Raw genomic sequence first — 19,055 nt, 5'->3', positions numbered from 1 at the left:
GCTGAACTGAGGGAAAAGCTGCAAACCCTCTACAACCTCCATTGGGACACCCTGAAACTACCCCTAAAGCATTCCTTCACATGGATAAATGAGTTTTACAACCTATGTAACATGTGAGCAAGTGAACTTTAGAAAACACGTTATGTAATGTGTGTTGTGCAAGCACGGCTGCAAGAGAATCCTCTGCCTGCCTTCCTGATGCTATGGTTTGATATGGTTTGTCCCCTGAAAGCTCTGGAAATGCATGTTGAAATCCGATTGCTTCCTCGGCTGACTGCTGCTGTGGTGGTCTGGGAAGAGGGCCTTTAAGAGGTGCTTGGACTATTAATGTAGCTCTTTAGTTAATTAGGCTAATGTTAATTCTCATCGGTATGACTAAACTCTTGTTCTCACAGAGCTGGGTTAGTCATTTCGTTGTGGGTTATAATAAAGATGTCTGCAGATCTTGTTTTTATCTCTTCACAAGAAGGCTCAGATCAGTCTTCTAGCTTCTTCCAATCTTAGACTATCTGCAGATTGCATAGCAGCACCATAACCAACTGTCACATGCCTTCTGTAATAACCAAAGTATGCTATGCACAGACCAAACAGGTCCACACTATAGGAAAGAAAAGCTGACAGGAAGGAAGAGAAACAGAAAGAAGGAGAAGCATACACTAGCCAGGTGAAAGCCCCATGTGGTGGGCCTAGTGTGAGAGATGCCTAAAAGCCAGGCAGATTGGGGCAGGCAGTTGACCCCAGATGATGACTGGTGGTCACAGGGTTCAGCTTTCTCATCTATAAACTGAGTGGGCTGAACTAGGTGATCTCTAGATGGGCCCTCCTCCCTTCACCTGGACTACAGAGTCTGCATGCTGGGGACCAATAACACAGCTTTACCTTCCCAAATCAAAACAAAAGCACAGTCCCATGATGAGAGAGGGCACAACTGAAAGGCATCACTGAAGAATTGAGAGAAACCCAGAAGTTACACCAAATGTGACTTCAAATAGAATTAATCCCTCGACCTCAATGTCTTTGGAATCCTGAGAAAAGCATCTGTGGGGGAAAAAAAAAAAAAAACCAAAAAAAAAAAAAACAAAACCCAGTGCTCAGTTACTGAAGAAGCACCAGGGAAAGAACACCTGCAAATCAGGGCTATTGAGACTCAAATTTTCAGAATGTTCTAGACTCAAAATAACCAGAAAATAAATGAGTAGACAGACAGACAGGTAAACAACTGTAGTTCAAATCATGAAGACAGGACCACTAATAATTAAGCTGCATGATTATACTACCTTTGATTTAAACAGTCTCATAGCACAGGAGAGACAGACTTCAGCAACATTCCTGTTCTTGAAGGAAACAGAATATAATGACCAAGGCCTACTTCTAAGCTTAAAATCTGAAGACTCTGAATGACACATATATGGAGAAAAACCAAAGTTGATAGGGAAAAGAGACATTTAACAGTATAGGGTTGTTCTTCACAAATTTTACAGCAAGGTCAATAATATACATTTTGTTCTCCAATCTTAGTAACTATGAATAATTAGAACATCAATCATCAAGAAAAAGAAAATTTATTACATCTACATAAGGTCTGTAGTTTTTTCCTATAGTGCAGGATTTCCATTAAAGGTAAATTTAATTTAAAAGCTGAAGAGGTGGGCCTGGTGGTATATGCCTTTAATCCCACTCATCGGGAAGCAGAGGCAGGCATATCTCTGAGTTCCAGGCCAACCTGGGCTACAAAGTGAGTTGCAGAACAGCTAGAGCTACATAGAAAAAGCCTGTCTTGAAAAACAAAAAAAAAAAAAAATCTTTATTAAAAGTGGGCTGAGGCAGGCACATGCCTGTAACCCCAGTACTCAGGGAGGCAGAGGCAGGGGGATCTCTGTGAGTTTGAGTCCAGCTTCATCCACAAAGTGACTTCAGGACAGCCAGGGCTACACAGAGAAACCCTGTCTCAAAAAAAACAAAAAACCCTCCAAAAACAAACAAACAAAAAACCCTACCCAAATCAAACCTACCAACCAAACAAGCAAGCAAACAAAACAAAACAAAACAAAAGGCAGGATGGTTGAAGAGGTGGCTCAGCAGTTAAGAGCACTGACTGCTCTTCCAGTGATCCTGATTTCAATTCCCAGCAACCACATGGTGGCTCACAACCATCTATAATGGCATCTGATGCCCTCTTCTGGCATGCAGGCATATATGCAGATAGAGTACTCATATACATAAAATACATACATAAATAAAAGCTGATGTGGGAGCTTGAGAGATGGCTTAGTAGGTAAAGCATTTGCCCCCAAAGTGTGAGAACCAGAGTTCAGATACCTAGCACCTGCCAGGCATGATGGTCTACCTGCAATCCTAGCACAAGTGGTAGAATCAGAGCATCTTTGGAGGAACTGGTGAGCTCAGGGTTCAGTTGAGAGACCCTGCCTCAATATACAAGATTGACAGTGGTTCAAGAACAACACCTGGTGTCAACACCTGGCCTCTACTACACACACACACACACTACACAATTGAAAACAAATAAAGGCTAAAATGTTAGCATAATTAAACTCAGCTCCCAAATAATAGGGCCACTTAGAATTACTTCTTGAAGAAACTCAAGAGTTGTAGGTCTACTGTCTTGACATCTATACTACCAGTAAAAAAATACCAATTTTGTACACACAGTGCTACACAGAAGGATCAAAATTAAAAAATTCCACTGCCACCAGCTTGGGAAACCTGGAGGCATTTATCATGGATCATGTCCAATAGCATTCAGTAACATTCAGAATGATCTTCCTATGCCATACATAACAGTCTACTGAAGCTTACATGATGACTGCATCTTTTCTTTTTTTTAAAGATTTATTTATTATGTACACAATGTTCTAACTGCATGTACACCTGCAGGCCTGAAGAGGGCACCAGATCTCATTACAGATGGTTGTGAGCCACCATGTGGTTGCTGGGAATTGAACTCAAGACCTTTGGAAGAACAGTCAGTGCTCTTACTTAACCTCTGAGCCATCTCTCCAGCCCAATGAATACATCTTGAAGAATGCTATTTAAAATCTAAGTATGTCCATGGGGCATAACTGATAAGGAAGACTGCAAAACATCTCAGAGGTGTGAGAAAAATACAATACAGTAATAAGAATTTAGAAATGGGTACAGAAAATAAGCCAGAATATTCTGGAAAGGGGGTATGAAGAGGGGTTAAGAACAAAATAAAGCAACTTATAAGGAACACTTCAGAGGGAAGGTACAAATCAATTAGAAGCATACATGAAAGGTTTTGCCTCTTTCTTTTTCTCTAATCCTGACAGAGGGGATCCATGGATTATCATCAAATTCCTGCCTGATCCAAATGCACAATCAGCAAGGGTAACTGTGTTAACAAATGGCAAATTATTTAGGTAATAAATCCTCATTGGAGCTAGTTCTGACTTTGGGGTCAGAACTGAATAGCTCTGTGAGTAATAATAAAAAATACCATGGAAAAGAACAGCTGGCCTGGGCACAGCAGTGTATGCCTGCAGTTGCTTGTGATCCCAGCATGCTGGAGGCCAAAGTAGGAGGATCAAGTAGTCAAGACCACCCTGGGCTTTAGAGCAAGTTCCAGACAGCCTTGGAATGTATCGGGAGGTATTGTCCCCCGGAACAGACTAATTAAGAAACAAAAAGAATGGTTATAAAGAGTTTATTATTTGTCATGGATTGCATGTGGTTTGGCTCCAAAGGGCTCATGCGTTAGGAGGTTGGTCTTAGTATAGGAATGTTAAAATATAGTGGAAGCTGTAGTGGACCTAATGGGAGTTCACTAAGTGTTGCTCTTAGGGTGAATAATGCAGTTCTCTTGGGACCCTGGTTAGTTCTCTTCAAAGAGTCATTAAAAAATAGCAATTCCAGTCTTACAGTGTAAGCTCCCTCTCTTGTACATAATTCCATCATGAGACCATGCTGCATGATGCAAAAGCAAGGAGCCTCACCAGAACCAGTAACATGTAGAATGGACTTTCAGCTTCCAGACTGTGAGCTTGAAAACCTCCATTCTTTATAAGGTATATTGTGCCAAGTATTTTTTTTTTTTAATCAATAAAAATCAAGCCAACACATAGGTTTAACATTATTAACTTAGCTCTTACAATATCTTCCTGTTATCCTCATGACACAGGAGAAAAACTGAAACACATTTAAAGACATTGGGGGCCACAGAGCTGGGAAGAGGCAGAACAGGAAGCACGCCTACTCAGTCTGTGCCCATGACTGCTACATAAAACTAATCTTCTAGACAGTGCACCTCAACAAGTCAGAAAGGCATGATGCACAGGAGACATTCAAAAACCCAAGACATCACTCACCATTGGGGAATGCTAACACGCTGATGATGAGAAAGAAGAAAATAACTGAAAGAATGCCTCTCCAGATGTTGTCTTCAGGAACAGAGTCATCCCTGAAAATGGAAAACAACATTGAGAACTCATTCTCGGATCTAAACAGGAAACCAAAAACCAGTATGCTTTCCACAGTCTCACACCAAGAGACCACAGATTTTCTGTTGCTGAACAGAGTTTATTGTTCAGTGTCACTTCCTAAAATCAACACTCTCATAATAAAGCCCAGTTCTCACATAAAAGGGAATGTGGAGTACAGCTCAGTGGTGCTGTTTGTGCTAAGCATTCTCAAATCTCATCTCCAGGACAAGGAATTATGTAAAATAATATATTAATAAAACTAATCATCTTAAACACCAACATACATTCTATTCAAACACGCATTTGAGATCCACTATTCTTTAAACAGAAACATGAAACTTCAAGATACCAAAACACAAGATTTGTTTTGGAGAAATGTCTTTTGAACTTAAAAATAACAAGATACCTTTGTTTATATAGGAAGCGGCAAAGGAATTTTCAAATTTCCAGAATTGAACAAGAAATTACCAGGAAGACAGTAATGTGACAAGATTATATCAGCTACTCTTGAAAAATGGAAAGCTAGGGACTACAGGATGCAGGAAAAGGCATGAGAATGGGAGTAACAAAAAAGCATCAGTAAAAAGAAAAGAAAATCAAGAGGGGAAAAATTCACAAGATTTAAAATTGGAGCAGAAGCAGAATGGCAAAGGAAATGACTACCCTTCCTCCTATACCTGGCCCTTTCTAACATCACCGGCTTACTCCTCCATCACCCCAGTGATTGGCCTGATCTCATTTTCTGTACATGCCAGAATCACACTTCTGACTTATTGCCTTCTGTTCTTGGAACCTGACACATGCTACTCACTCAACAGATCCTCTGGAATAACTGTTGATGAGAGCTACTATGTCAACACTATGTTAGACCCCTAATGTCGAAAAAGTGAGACAGACAGATTGACAGACTGACAGACGCTGACTGGTAATATATGTGGGACTCAAGGAAAGCAAATGGAAAGGGGAAAATAGAATGTAAGACAAGAAGGAGGTCTCCTGAATTATTAATAATTTCTGAGAAGCTTGAGAAAAAAAAGTTCAGCACTGCAGATTTCAAAATGCAGAATGAGTAGGGAGAAAGTATGACATGAAACAGAATGGAAGGAGACGTTTTAAAGACAAGAAGACAAGTAGCAAACAAATTCATAATGATCATAATCGCTGTCGTCCTCAGCAGCAGCAGCAGCAACAGCAACTGAATTATGCTATGCAGCGGTGATGCATGTCTTTAATCCTAGCACTTGGGAAACATGGAGGCAGGTGGATCTCTGAGTTCCAGGCCAGCCTGGTCAACAGAGAGAGATCAGGACAGCCAAGGCAATACAGAGAAACCCTGTCTCAAAAACAGGACATCAAGCACTCAATTGAAGAGATATAGAGAGTGGACAGCCTTGTCTTGTCCTTGATTTCAATGAAATTGATTGACGTTATCTCTGTTTAGTTTGATGTTAGCTATTCCCTTGTTGTATATTGCTTTTACTATGTTTAGGTATGTGCTTTGTATCCCTGATCTTTCCAGGACTTTTTTAAACTGCATGGTACTTGCATAGAACTAGAAAGGTGGATCACTGGAATCAAGTTGAAGAGCCAGGAATAAACCCACACACTACAGTCACTTGATTTTTGACAGAGAAGCCAAATCCATACAATGTAAAAAAGACAGTACCTTCAACAAATGGTCCAACTGGATGGCTACATGTAGAAAAATGGAAATAGATCCCTATATATCATCCTGCACAACACTGAAGTCCAAATGGATTAAAGACCTCAACATAAAACCAGACACACTAAATCTGTTAGAAGAAAAAGTGGGGAAGAGCCTTCAGCTCATTGGCACAGGAGACAACTTCCTGAGCAGAACACCAACAGCTCGGCCCCTAAGGTCAACCATTATTTAATGGGACCTTATGAAACTAAAAAGCTTCTGTAAGGCAAACGATACTGTCAGCAAAACAAAACAACAACCTACAGACTGGGAAAATATCTTCACCAACCCTACATCTGACAAAGGGCTAATATCCAAAATATATAAAGAACTCAAGAAATTAAACACCACCAAACCCAATTTTTAAAAATGAGGTAGAGAACTAAACAGAGAATTCTCAACAGAAGAATATCAAATGGCTGAGAAGCACTTAAAGAAATGATCAACATCCCTTGTTATCAGGGAAATGCAACTCAAAATGACTCTAAGATTCCATCTTACACCTATCTGAATGGCTAAGATCAAAAACTCAGGTGACAGCACATACTAGTGAGGATGTGGAGAAAGGGGAACACTACTTGCACTTCCTTGGTGGGAGTGCAAACTTGTACAACCACTTTGGAAATCAATCTGGTGCTTTCTCAGGAAATTGGGAATAGTTCTACATCAAGACTCAGCCACACCATTCCTGGGAATATACCTAAAAGATGCTCCACTATACAACTAGGACATTTGCTCAATTATGTTCAAAGTAGCTTTGTTTGTAATAGCCAGAATCTGGAAACAACCTACATGTCCCTCAATTGAAGAATGGATAAAGAAACTGTGGTACATTTACACAATGGAATACTATTCAGGTATTAAAAACAAGGAAATATTGCAATTTGCAGGCAAATGGATGGAACTAAAAAAGATCATCCTGAGTGAGGTAACCCAGACCCGGAAGACACACATGGTATATACTCATTCATAAGCGGACATTAGCCACATAATACAGGATAACTACACTACAAAACAGAGACTTATACATCAACCAAGGACCATGTATATTGTGGATCTAGACCCTCTGCTCAGATGTAGTAGCACAGACTCCTTGTGGGTCCCACAATGTGGAGAATCTGGACTACTTTGGACATGGACTCTGGCCACTGAACTTTGATCACTTCCCTCTAGCAAGGTGGCCTTACCAGGCTAGAGGAAGAGGTTACAGGTAGTACAGATGAGACTTGATGGGCTGAGGGGAGGAGGGCTCCCCTTTCTGAGGACTAGGGGAGGGGGAGAGGGGCTGAAGGAAGGAGGTGAGATCGCAAGGGGATGAGGGAGGGTGATACAAATTGGATGTGAAGAATTTAACTGTAGAACAAGCAGTCCCACTATATGGAACTAGCTCTGAGACTGGCTGAGACATGAATGCCTAGGCATAAACAATGCTTCTTGTTGGCTACAGAATTCCTATGAATCATTCATTAGATGCCATTCTTTGTATGGTATGAATGAAGATTTACAGATGTCTCTTTTTCTGCTCATACAAAGAGCACAGAACGAGCCTTAATTGTTCTGTGCATCATGCACACTTATACATTTATAATTTAAGGACTGTATAATGCTTGTGAGAAATTATATGTTTTCCAAACAAAATAACTGGACACTGACATTGGATCAGACCTGACAGGATTGATTGCTCTCAGCATCCTGGGCACTGACATCCTGCATCCTTCATGTTCCAGCACCAAGTGCTGTTCCTCATCACAACAAGACAGCTCCCCAGGACACCTTTGAAGAAAGCTTCCAATCTCAATTGATCCAGCATTTCAGACTGTGCCACTCAGGACTCTAATTAAGCTTGGAACTTCACAAAATTTAGAAAATGGACCACAGATGCTATTCCTAGTTTGTTGAACCATTTCCCCATTTTAATTTTGGCCCCTACAAAGGCATTATTCATCCCGAATCAGCTGGAAGAAACCTTAAGAGAACAATGCCCCCACTTCCCTTAAGGGAGGTCGGGTAGGTTTCTGGCTGCTTTCTTGGGCTATAGAGGGCTATTTTCAATGGGAGTTGGTTATAAGTTATTATTGGTCTTATTTAGAGAGAAAAAAAGGTTGGACTCGAGGATATCTTTCTTTTCCTTTATCTTCTATTCTTAGGTTTGGAGATAGGGGTTGAAAAGAGCAAAGGGGTAATAAAGAACAAAAAGTAGATTAGTGAATATACTCCTCAACTTAATGACTTAATTGTCAACTCACAAGGTTATTTTTAATTCACTGGTATAGAATTTTCTATATAGACACAACATAAGTTTAAGTTTGGATACAGTGGTAAAGAATCCAAATGTAAGATTATTCTTCACACACGTTAGATATATTTCTCCTTTAATATGTGGTATTGTACCCATATAACTCAAGTATAATACAAGGTGTACTTCCAATACTTTGAAAGCTATTGCAGGCTGTTTATGATAAGTAAGTTATACAAGTTAATCAAATCATGGTCATATCAATTACTAGTCTATTTTTATCACAAGAATATACATTTTAGGTACAAAAGGTATATATGATTCTATAGAAAGATAAGGTAAAATAGATAAGGTCTCCAAAACCCTCAGAGACATAAAGAATAAGGCATTTAAAATGTTTTTATTATTTTAAAGATTCAATGCCAATGATACAGCTTAACTCCGGGCAACACCTAGCCTACCTCAAAGAGGATGATGAACATCAAAGAACCTCCTTATGGAGATGGCTTCAAATATGGCAAACAAGCCACTGGGGAAAATGTACTTGTTTCTACTAGAGACAGAATTCTGCCTAAAAAAGGGCAAGCTTGGATGCAGGCAGAGTTGATGGCCAAACTCTGCCAAGATAGGGTAAGTAAGTCTTCAATAGTTCCTGCCTCACAAATATGCCTTTCAGATATATTGGGCCACGAGACTGAAGATAATATTCCAATGTTATGGAGAATTTTGGGTGACTATTCAGGTAGCAAACTGTCTCAGTCATCTTCTCATTTGGGAAGCTGCTAACCTGCACCCCCTGAATACTAAGGCAATTAATTTTATTTCTTCTCAAGTCTCTGATGGGGTTGAAGACCAGATAGTTTAGTTTTATAAGTAACCTTAGTTGTTTAGAGGTTAAGATTTTTTAGGTCTAGATAGATGTTTTAAGTTGATATTGACAAGATATGATAGATACTGATTTATATTCAGAATTTTATACACACCACGATAGGAAAGATGTTTTCTTCAAGGCTGCCAAAACACTAAAACTGTAACATGTATATAATTAATGATTTCTTTATGGTTCTTCTTGCTGTAGATAATTTATTGTATGTATGTGTAACAATATAAATATACATGTAAAAAATAATAAAAAACAACCAAAACACAAACCACCCTCCCACCCCAGACTCCCTGACTCTGGAGCAGAAGCTGTGTGGGTAAAGGCTCTTGCTGTGCAAGACTTTGATCCCCAGAACCCATACAAAAGTGGGACAGAGAACAAAAGTTGTCATCTAGTCTCCACTTACACACTGTGGCACGCACACACATACACACACACATTTTTTTAATTTTAGACATATTAGGGGAAAAATGAAGTTTTCACACAAAAACAAGTGTGGGTCATTGAAACATGAAGAGGCATGGAATGAAATAATTACCTTGATAAGGACTAAGTACTAGGGTATTGGTTTAAAATCAGAAGTTAAGATGCCAGTTTCCATGTAGGCAGCTAAGCTTCTGCCATGAATTAATCAGCTTCTAGAGTATGGCCAGGGCTGAGCACGGGATCTGAAATGAGATTACACAGCATTTCCTAGACACATCCTATGAGCCCAAGTAGCTTAACCGATGCCAGTTCTTTTACAGAGCTCACTCCATAGCCAAACCTCAGATGTCAACAGAACTCACAGGCCAGCACTGTACAATCTTATTTCAATGGACATCCTAAAGATTTACTGTCTACCCTAAAAATGCCAGCCTGGCCCTTTAGCTAAATAAGGAGACTCCACATTCATCTTCCAGGACACTGTGTCTCACTGAGGAGAAATAACTGCACAGGTGGAACTTAACATCTTTGTTCAAGCCAACATCCCAGTGCCCTCACTATGAAATGGTAAAAATAACGCCTCTTCTTTATCAAGTGTCTACTGTGTAGCAGGCACTTAACAGGTAGTTAACTAACATTATCACTAAGTGTCTACTGTGTAGCAGGCACTTAACAGGTAGTTAACTAACATTATCACTAATTTTCACAGCCAAATGCAAAATAGATTATTATCAGCCACATTTTTAATTTGATACCACCACCCAGAAAGTTGGAGTAACTTGCCCACAGCTGCACAGGTTAAAAAGCTGCAGAGTTGGCATTGGAACCAGGATTGCTAAGTCTCAAAGGGGATACTTCCTATGTCCAGCTTTTGGGAGGTTTTACCTGACACAGGAAGTCAGTGTGAGTCATGACAGAAGCAAAAAGTTGGTAGGAAGGACTCTGACAGCCACACCATATATATACTACAACTTAAACTTGAGAGTAAAATTAATCACTGTCATGTGGAGAAAGGGGGGAATTACATAATCCACATTTTATTCCAAAATATTGTGCATGATTAGAAACTAAGGGAGGAAGTGTAGACCAGAAAATTTTATTAATTAAAAACAAGTTAACTACCTCAGAGTGGGAAAATTTTCCTCAAGTACAGTACAACATACAGAAACCATGAGCAAATAATAAATCAACACAAAAACTAGAGGAACCTGTGGTTTATATGATGACAACGGGCTTAGTGTTTTAACATAGAAAACATTCCTTCAAAAATCAATTAACAGAAAATATAACAATCACAGCAAAATCAACAAAAAGGGAAAGAGTTGTGAAGATGTGTTCTGACTTCCACATACCCATCTCAACATATACATACACTTCTCCCAACACACACACACACACACACACACACACACACACACACACACACTACATTTCTTAAAATTTTAAAATAATTGACTAGTCAAAACACTTGAAAATACACATAAACATAAGAACTTGAGCTCGTTACTAAGGGTATAAAAGTCAAAGCTGGGTGTAGAAAAAAAAAAAAAAAAAACCACACTGGAGTTCTTAGCACTTAGGAAACTAACGCAGGAAGACTGGGAATTTCCAGCTAGCTTGGCATACATAACAATTTCAGGCCCACCTGATCTACAAAGCAAGACACCCTGCCTCAAAGGTACTAATAATAATGACACTAATAGTAAAAACAGACCTGTAACTTTTGAGCAATATCACTGGGAAGAACCAAATATGGTCTATTTAATAAAAAAAGAGTAATCAAAGAACACCAACAATGGCCTTTTCATTTTTGCCTAATTACAGAAAAAAAATGTGTGAAAACAATGAGGACTTTAATAAACTGGAAAAATACTGAACAGGAGTATCAGAAAGGATCAAACATAGTAGTGAAAAATGAGGGGGCAGGTGGAATTAGTAATCTAAATCCTGCAGGGCCACAGCACCACCTTCACACACTGGCACACCTTTCTCAAGCACAGGGAGGATGTGGCTCCTGCACCCAGCAGGAGTATGAACGCACAAAAGGAACCAGGCACACTGCAGGGCTGCCCAGCTGACCTCATGGCAACCTGGGCACAGAGGCCACACTTCAGGCCTGCTATGAGTCCATCTTCTCTAAATTCCAAGTCATTGAGAAATTTAGCCTTGGACTGAGATGCATAGATAGTGTCCAGTTATTCATAACAAGGAACTTGGCAGAAAGGGCCATACTTAGTGACGTCAACAATCCCTCTTGAGGCAAGAACCAGACTCTATCTATAATCAGCAACTGTGTTCTGTGCCTCACCGAGCAAGCTACCTGCTCTGTGTGCAAATGGCCTACTCAGTCTTTTTAGCACTCTAAAGTGCTATCAGTAAAACATTGGTATCTTACTGATAAGGCCTGGCCCCAGCTACATGCTCTCTCCTGTGTAGGAGCCACACAATGCAGTCTAGAAGGGTATAGTCTCTAGCTGAAGTGCCAGCTGTGTGACATTAGGCAGTTTATTTAACTTTTCTGTGCCTGTTTCCTCGTCAGATAATAAAGAGTAGTTATAGCTCTATTTCATGGGCTCCTCATGAAGATTAAATTACTTAGTGATTACGTAGGAGTGGCTGGCACCAAAGGGTCTACTCTCATTAGTTCACCTGTCTGAACATTCTTGTTGTTCCCATTTGCTCCTTCATCTAATTAGTGCTATGTTGGGGGACTTTGGGATGCTGGTTCAGGTCAAGGTTTCTCATTCACCAACACACAGGCTTGGGGAGACAAAGTCCTGTTCTCTCTTTGCTAAACTTGACCTGTGTTGAAGAGCATTGGCCAGACAAGGACAATGTAGCTATGAATAAGACTGTCATTAAGTTCCCCAAGGCAAAGGTCCCATCTGGTTCTGTCAAGTACTCACAGTAGGTATAAAGCAGACATTGGGAAGAGGGAGCAAGAACGTTTCAGATGATTTCATAAAGTGAACAGAAATTGGTTAACATAAAGGTGATCCCAGTTTAACCTAGAGGATACACTGACAGACTTTCCTACCCTTGCAAAGGTTACTTCAGGGGCCTGCTGTGCCCACAACTGTCAAGTTTTCAAACACTTCCACCTAGTAAACATGGATCCAGTAGTATAGAAACCACCCAGAGAGGGAACAACCAGAGCAGGGAGAGGACAAGTCAGGAAAGCTTTGGGACTCAGATTCTGTGTCAGCTTCATTTCTGACATGTATGGACACCTGGAATATAGTCTTCAGGAGACTAGGCAACCCTACCTACTCATGACCTTTACCATGGAACCAGCTTTTTCCATGGAAACAGGAAGATGACAAAACCTAGTGTTCACCATGACTCCAAAGGTCTCTAAGCTATGTGTCCCTCTTCTCCTCTATTTCCCCTTCATTTGAGTCCTTGAATTAGGTAAACCATGTCACAAATAAGGATCATCTTTCTGAGTGGAAAATGTAATCTTAGGTTACAAGGTAGACTTATGCTACTCAGATGTCATAGTTTTAACAGTGTATTCATTCTATCTTAAAGAAATTTAGGATCTAGGTCAAGAGGTCCACTAAAAAACTTCTTTCAAGTTTGCATAGGAAATCTTTCTTCCTTTCAATGGAAGATATTCGGCTTTCCAGTGGTGAAAGACATTGGGTCTCAACAATTTGATAGGAAACAAGTATTGCAACGAGAGAAGTTAAAATAAATGGCAGTGAGAACTATGCACATATGACATCTTCTGTGCTGCTTCTAACATCAAGAAACATGTTCAGGAAAAGAACCAGCCAGATGAGGTGTGAAAGGTGGTGTGGCCTTGTGAGTGGGCAAGAGGAAGAGGAACCAGGGGTCGGGGGATAGAGAGAGAGAGAGAGAGAGAGAGAGAGAGAGAGAGAGAGAGAGAGAGAAGAGAAGAGAAGAGAAGAGAAGAGAAGAGAAGAGAAGAGAAGAGAAGAGAAGAGAGAGGAGAGAGGAGAGAGGAGAGAGGAGAGAGGAGAGAGGAGAGAGGAGAGAGGAGAGAGAGAGAGGAGAGAGGAGAGAGAGAGAGAGAGAGAGAGAGAGAGAGAGAAGAGAGAAGAGAGAAGAGAAAAAAGAGAGAGAGAGAGAAGAGAAGAGAAGAGAAGAGAGGAGAGAAGAGAGAGAGGAGAGAGGGGGGAGGGAGAGAGAGAGAACAGAGAAGAGAGAGACAGAGACACAGAGACAGACAGAGAGGGAGAGAGGGAGAGAGAGACACTGAGACTGGGGTAAGCCAGGAAGGCAGGCAAACAGGATCATAGTTTTGGTTTAACAGGTAATCAACCTTAAGAATAGGATATTCCAAGGGGCTGGTGATTTGTTGAGCTAAAGTTTGAAATGGTCAAAGGGGAATAGCTAAGAAAGGCCCAAAATACCTGCTAAAGATAGGCTGGGTGAATGAATTCCAAGATAATCAAGAGTTAGGTTAAATGGAAAAGGGACTGCCCAGCTATTGAGTAGCACTGAACACAAAGCTAGAACCAAGGGGGCAGATCAAACTAACTGGACCAGTTCTGGTTTCTGAACCAACTGAAATTTAAAAATAGCTAACCCCTATATACAAATCTATAGCTATAAAGATAATATCACAAGACAAACTGTGTTATGTTTGAATTAATGAACAAGTATTTGAAAGGACCAACCTGAATTAGCAGCATTTACTAAACAATAGCACAAGAGACATGACTATCTCTTCAGGGTAGGAGATCACCAAAACCAAATAAATATTTGAGTCACCCAAGGGCCTATTCACTACAGATGATCTCAAAGAAACACACACACACACACACACACACACACACACACACACACACACACACTGATATCTATAAGAAATCAGGACCAACACAACCTCATTGTTAGTATTGGGAGGCATTTTCTATTGGGTCTACATATGCTTTTGAGGAAAAAAAAAATCAGGAAAGCTGGCAGAAATCCCTAAAGAACCAAGGTGGTGGGGGCAGGGGGGACCTAGAATTTCCAATTAAGTAAAAACCATGACTCAAGAACAAAGCAAACATCTGTCCACTCCCCTGTCCCTTGTCTATCCTCTTAGTTTCATATCTGGAGAACAAGGGCAAATGAATTGATAATCACATAGGTACACCCATTTGCAGGGAGGCACTCTCACCTAGACAGGGATAAATCCCTGTTGGCAAGTGCTAACTGAGGGCTGCCAATTCACTGCAATCCTTTAGACCATGGATAACGATGGCAGGAGCACTGTGATTGCAATTTTGAGGGTTGTTTTGTTTTTGAGGCAAGATCTTACTATGTAGTCTTGGCTGGCTTGAAACTCACTTTGTTAAATGACTACATTTAAAGTAAAGGAAGAAAGAACAGGTTTCCTCCATTTATAAACCACGCGTGGTGGCGCACGCCTTTAATCCCAGCACTCGGGAGGCAGAGGCAGGCGGATCACTGTGAGTTCATGGCCAGCCTGGTCTACAAAGCGAGTCCAGGACAGCTAAGGCTACACAGAGAAACCCTGTATGGAAAAACAAAACAAAACAAAACAACAACAACAACAACAAGACTCTTATAGTTAGGTTTCAGGCCCAGGGTACTTAAAAACAACCTTCCAGGAATATGCCCTCAGTGGCCATAAGAACCTCCCGATAGGCACTATTTTTGAACACTTCTATCATCTTCCAATAGCAACAACCTCAATACAGGTACCTCCCATCAATAACAATTCTTTAGTGAAACTCAAATGAAAGAACTATCTAACAGAAGAACTCCTGAAAAAAAATTTAACCTTACCTCAGACTTTTGCTTGAGGTATCAAATCCTTCACAGTTGAAAATTCTTGCTGGGTATTCATATCCCATGATCTCACCCAGCACTGTTCTTACATCCTGCTAATACAACATGCTCAGAGTATTCTATTCTCTTAGATAACTATTCTTTGCTAAACAAACATTAAGCCATGTTTTAAAAGTTTGAAAGAATTGCACCAAACATTATCTAACTATAAGTTCTTATAAGGTGTATAGTCATGATAAAAATTACAAAACTTTTCATTTGAGAAAACATTATTTCAATCTTCATGGAGAAAAATTGTGCTATCTTTAAAATATTCCAGTTACATGGATCAAAATAGATTGTAAGTAGATCAGAAAAAATAGATAGTAGTAACTCCTAAGTCTATTAATTATGATTCTGATTTGATGTAAGATAAATGTGTGGCAGGGCGATGGTGGTGCACGCCTTTAATCCCAGCACCTGGGAGGCAGAGACAGGCGGATCCCTGTGAGTTTGAGGCCAGCCTAGTCTACAAAGCTAAGTCCAGGACAGTCAAGGCTACACAGAGAAACCCTGTCTCAAAAAACAAAACAAAACAAAAACAAAGATAAATGTGTGATTAATCAGTTCCTCGTTATATGATTTCTTTATGAAATTAGCATAAGAAGTAAAATTGGTATAATTTTTGGAAAGGTCCAGAGCTCAAGGTTCAGATTATTTTTTATTTACATTTGACAAGCTGCTAAGATTCATACTCATTTTTCATACTTTCCTAGACAGAATATGACATAGAAAAGAAATTTTAGAACATTGCTTTCTGCATTAGAAAAGAGAAAAATAGCTTTTTTGAAAGGGCCTCCAAAATTTTAAAGACATTTTGTTGAAACAAATTATACATTCTTGCTTTTCATTATCTAAAATAAAGTAGTACAATTGCTTTTCTCATTTAAAAAGAACCCTTTCACCACTGTGTCCTTTCAAACCTACATATTAGATGAAGGTAAATAGAAGTGAATGTGAAACAAGTAGGTATGTCATACAATGCCCATTTTCCAGTGCCTCTGGTTTCCAATTCCAGAACACACTGTATCTTCTCAGTAACAACTATCATTTAGAAAGCATTATCAAACAATGAAATCATGTTTCTTAACCACTTAACTCAATGCCATGCACTGAACTAAACAGCAACTATCAAAAAAGATTAAATCTCATGAGAATTCTATGAGGCGTTAAGACTGATATTTTCACTTTGCCTACAGAAAAGGAAACTGGAGCTTAACAAATCAGATGGCCATGCATCTTTTATATGGTAAAATCAGATGGCAAGATGAGTAACTATGAAGGTAACCATAGTGAGGCACAAGAGTGATTTCTCTTTAATGTGCTAGAAATTTGACTATATTTCCTATATGTTATAGGGAAAAAAAAGTCTGGTCTATAAAATATTAGCAGACTTTACAATAATGGTAGTGGCACCCCTAAGTAAGAGTAACTGTTACCTACTGTTTCTGTGTTTGAAGTGATTCACACAAATAACACTTGCAATTTGGTCTGTGTTATACAATGCTCTCTCATACATAGCATTACATGCCTTTCTCCTCCTCTCTACTAAATACCTTACGTTTCTTCAATACTTATGACTGGGTGACTTACCTCTGCATATTTTCCCCAGACCTTGATTGATTATTGGATAAAAATACCAGGAGAAGCTGGGTGTGATGGTACAAGCCTATACTCACAACACTGAGCTAAGGCAGGAGGAGTGTCTAGCCTGGACTAGACAGTTTAATCCTATCACAAACAAAAAAGAAGGGAGTAGAAATTCAGGAAAGAAAGATCTGCCATTAATAGGGCATCATATTCCACGTGCTCAACGAGTTCACACATATTTGTTTAGTCTTCCTTACTGAGGTGAATACAAACTTTTTATTCATTCTATGAGCATGGACCTCCACACGCAAAACAAAGTTAAGTAACTTCACTAAAACCACAGCAAATTTTGAAACCAACAGCATCTCTTGGTTACTCTTGGAAGCCATAATGGTGTGATAGGTAGGGTATGACTCCCCTCTATTTAAAAAATGTAATTCAGATAATATAAATCGTAAATAGAAATAGGAGTGTGTGTACTGTGGGATCCACTAGCTCCTTGGCTGCGCTTGAGAGGCCACAGGTGTAAGGTATGAACATATCCACCCATTAGAATTGATCTGAACACGTGTGTGTATTTTTAAGGAGAGCTATGTTGTGTTGTGTGCATTTTGTATGTTTTGTTTAGTACAGTTAATGTTCTCACCTCCAGATAACTACACAACTGCTCAACATTCTCTCCTTTCAGCCTGTATGTCAGGAGATGGATGATAGGCCAGAGTGTGCTCCGTGTGATGTGCGGTCAGCTGTAGCCTATGCAGTACAGTGTACTGGATGTGACGGGTACTGGGCTGCGCTTGATGGGAGGCAAGGCACACACGTCCACAGGGATGTGTGTCAACATGGACTGCTGATGTAGTGGCACAGAGCTAGTGTTTGAGACATGGGGAAAGGTTCTGTTAGAAGATTGTTGGAAATGCATATAGGCGGTACTGCCTAGGAAAAACGGTGTGATGCACCTGAAATGTGCATTTGTGTGTGTGCATGGCAATATTAAATATCAAAGGAGTTCCCTTGGATTCTGTTTGTACACAGGACCTGTGTATGATGTGTGTTTTGTGTGTAGTGTGTGTTGAAAGAGGTGCAATCATGAAATGATTATTGCAGTGCGCTGGAAACAGACTACACTATGGATGAAGTGGTTATGGAGCAGGGCCTCCTGATAGTGACGTGTGGGGAATGGTGCAGAGCAGAGAGGCGTGGGTGACCCAGCTAGGTGACCTGCATGAGCTCCAGCTGTGGCTAGAGGCACCAACCGAATGAGAGATGAGATCTGGAGATGAGGGGTCGCAGGTGGAAAAGTAGGCACAGGACTGTAAGCCACTCGGGTGGATGGAGGAACGGCGTGGGCTATGTGTCCGCGTGCTTGCACGCATGGAGCAGCTACTTGCTTTCTCACCACCAGCCACACTGGGCCACCCTCGCCTCCACAGCTTCTCTGCCGTCTCTGCCCAGCATCCTCGGGCTCCCCGCGGGAGGCCAGGCCCCGCCTCACCTGGTGAAGGCAAAGTACATGAGGCTGATGATGGTGAAGCTGAGCAGGGTGATGGTGTGCGGCCGGTAGAAGAAGTCTATAGTGATGTCCTCCACTTGCTGCTCGTTGATCATGCGGAAATGCATCCTGTAGTTCACATCATCCTTGCTTAGAGTACGGCTCCCCACGCAGGACGCCATGGTCCTCCTCCCCGTCCTGCCGCGGCGGCGGAGGCCCCGGCCCGAGAAGGCTGGGACCTCGGCCTTGAGGGACCGCAGCGGTAAAGCTGCCGGACGCTGCGGCCCGGTTTGGCGCCGGGTTAAGGGTGCTTAACAGAGGGAAGGACCTTCGTGAGAGGGCGGGGTCGCGGCGCTACCACCGTGGCACGGAGCGGGTGGTGAGGGGTGAACGAGCGCAGCCGGTCGCGGCGCGCCCCGGGCAGAGCCACAGCGAGGAGCGCTCGCCCTCCCCAC

The 19,055-nt window shown here is 40.9% G+C and overlaps 1 protein-coding gene across 2 annotated transcripts in view; it reads right to left on the bottom strand.

Annotated features, from left to right (window-relative positions):
• The window catches only part of Ptdss1 (phosphatidylserine synthase 1), a 60,420-nt gene extending 41,512 nt beyond the window's left edge, over positions 1-18,908 (bottom strand). Inside the window, exons 1-2 of one of the 2 annotated variants that reach the window (XM_051159445.1) lie at positions 18,604-18,908; positions 4,347-4,438 (exon numbers count right to left, since the gene is read on the bottom strand). In XM_051159445.1, the coding sequence (XP_051015402.1) occupies positions 4,347-4,438; positions 18,604-18,782 (271 nt within the window). In that variant the 5' untranslated portion in view covers positions 18,783-18,908. Of the gene's footprint in view, positions 1-4,346; positions 4,439-15,476; positions 15,595-18,603 lie in introns of those variants that run through there. The other variant, XM_051159446.1, reaches the window with a different exon arrangement.
• Positions 18,909-19,055: the final 147 nt, after the last annotated feature.

The sequence above is a fragment of the Acomys russatus genome, chromosome 17 (genome assembly GCF_903995435.1).
Source record: "Acomys russatus chromosome 17, mAcoRus1.1, whole genome shotgun sequence".
Taxonomy (NCBI): domain Eukaryota; kingdom Metazoa; phylum Chordata; class Mammalia; order Rodentia; family Muridae; genus Acomys; species Acomys russatus.
The sequence above is the reverse complement of the archived record's forward strand: the minus strand, read 5'-3'. Positions and strand labels throughout refer to the sequence as shown.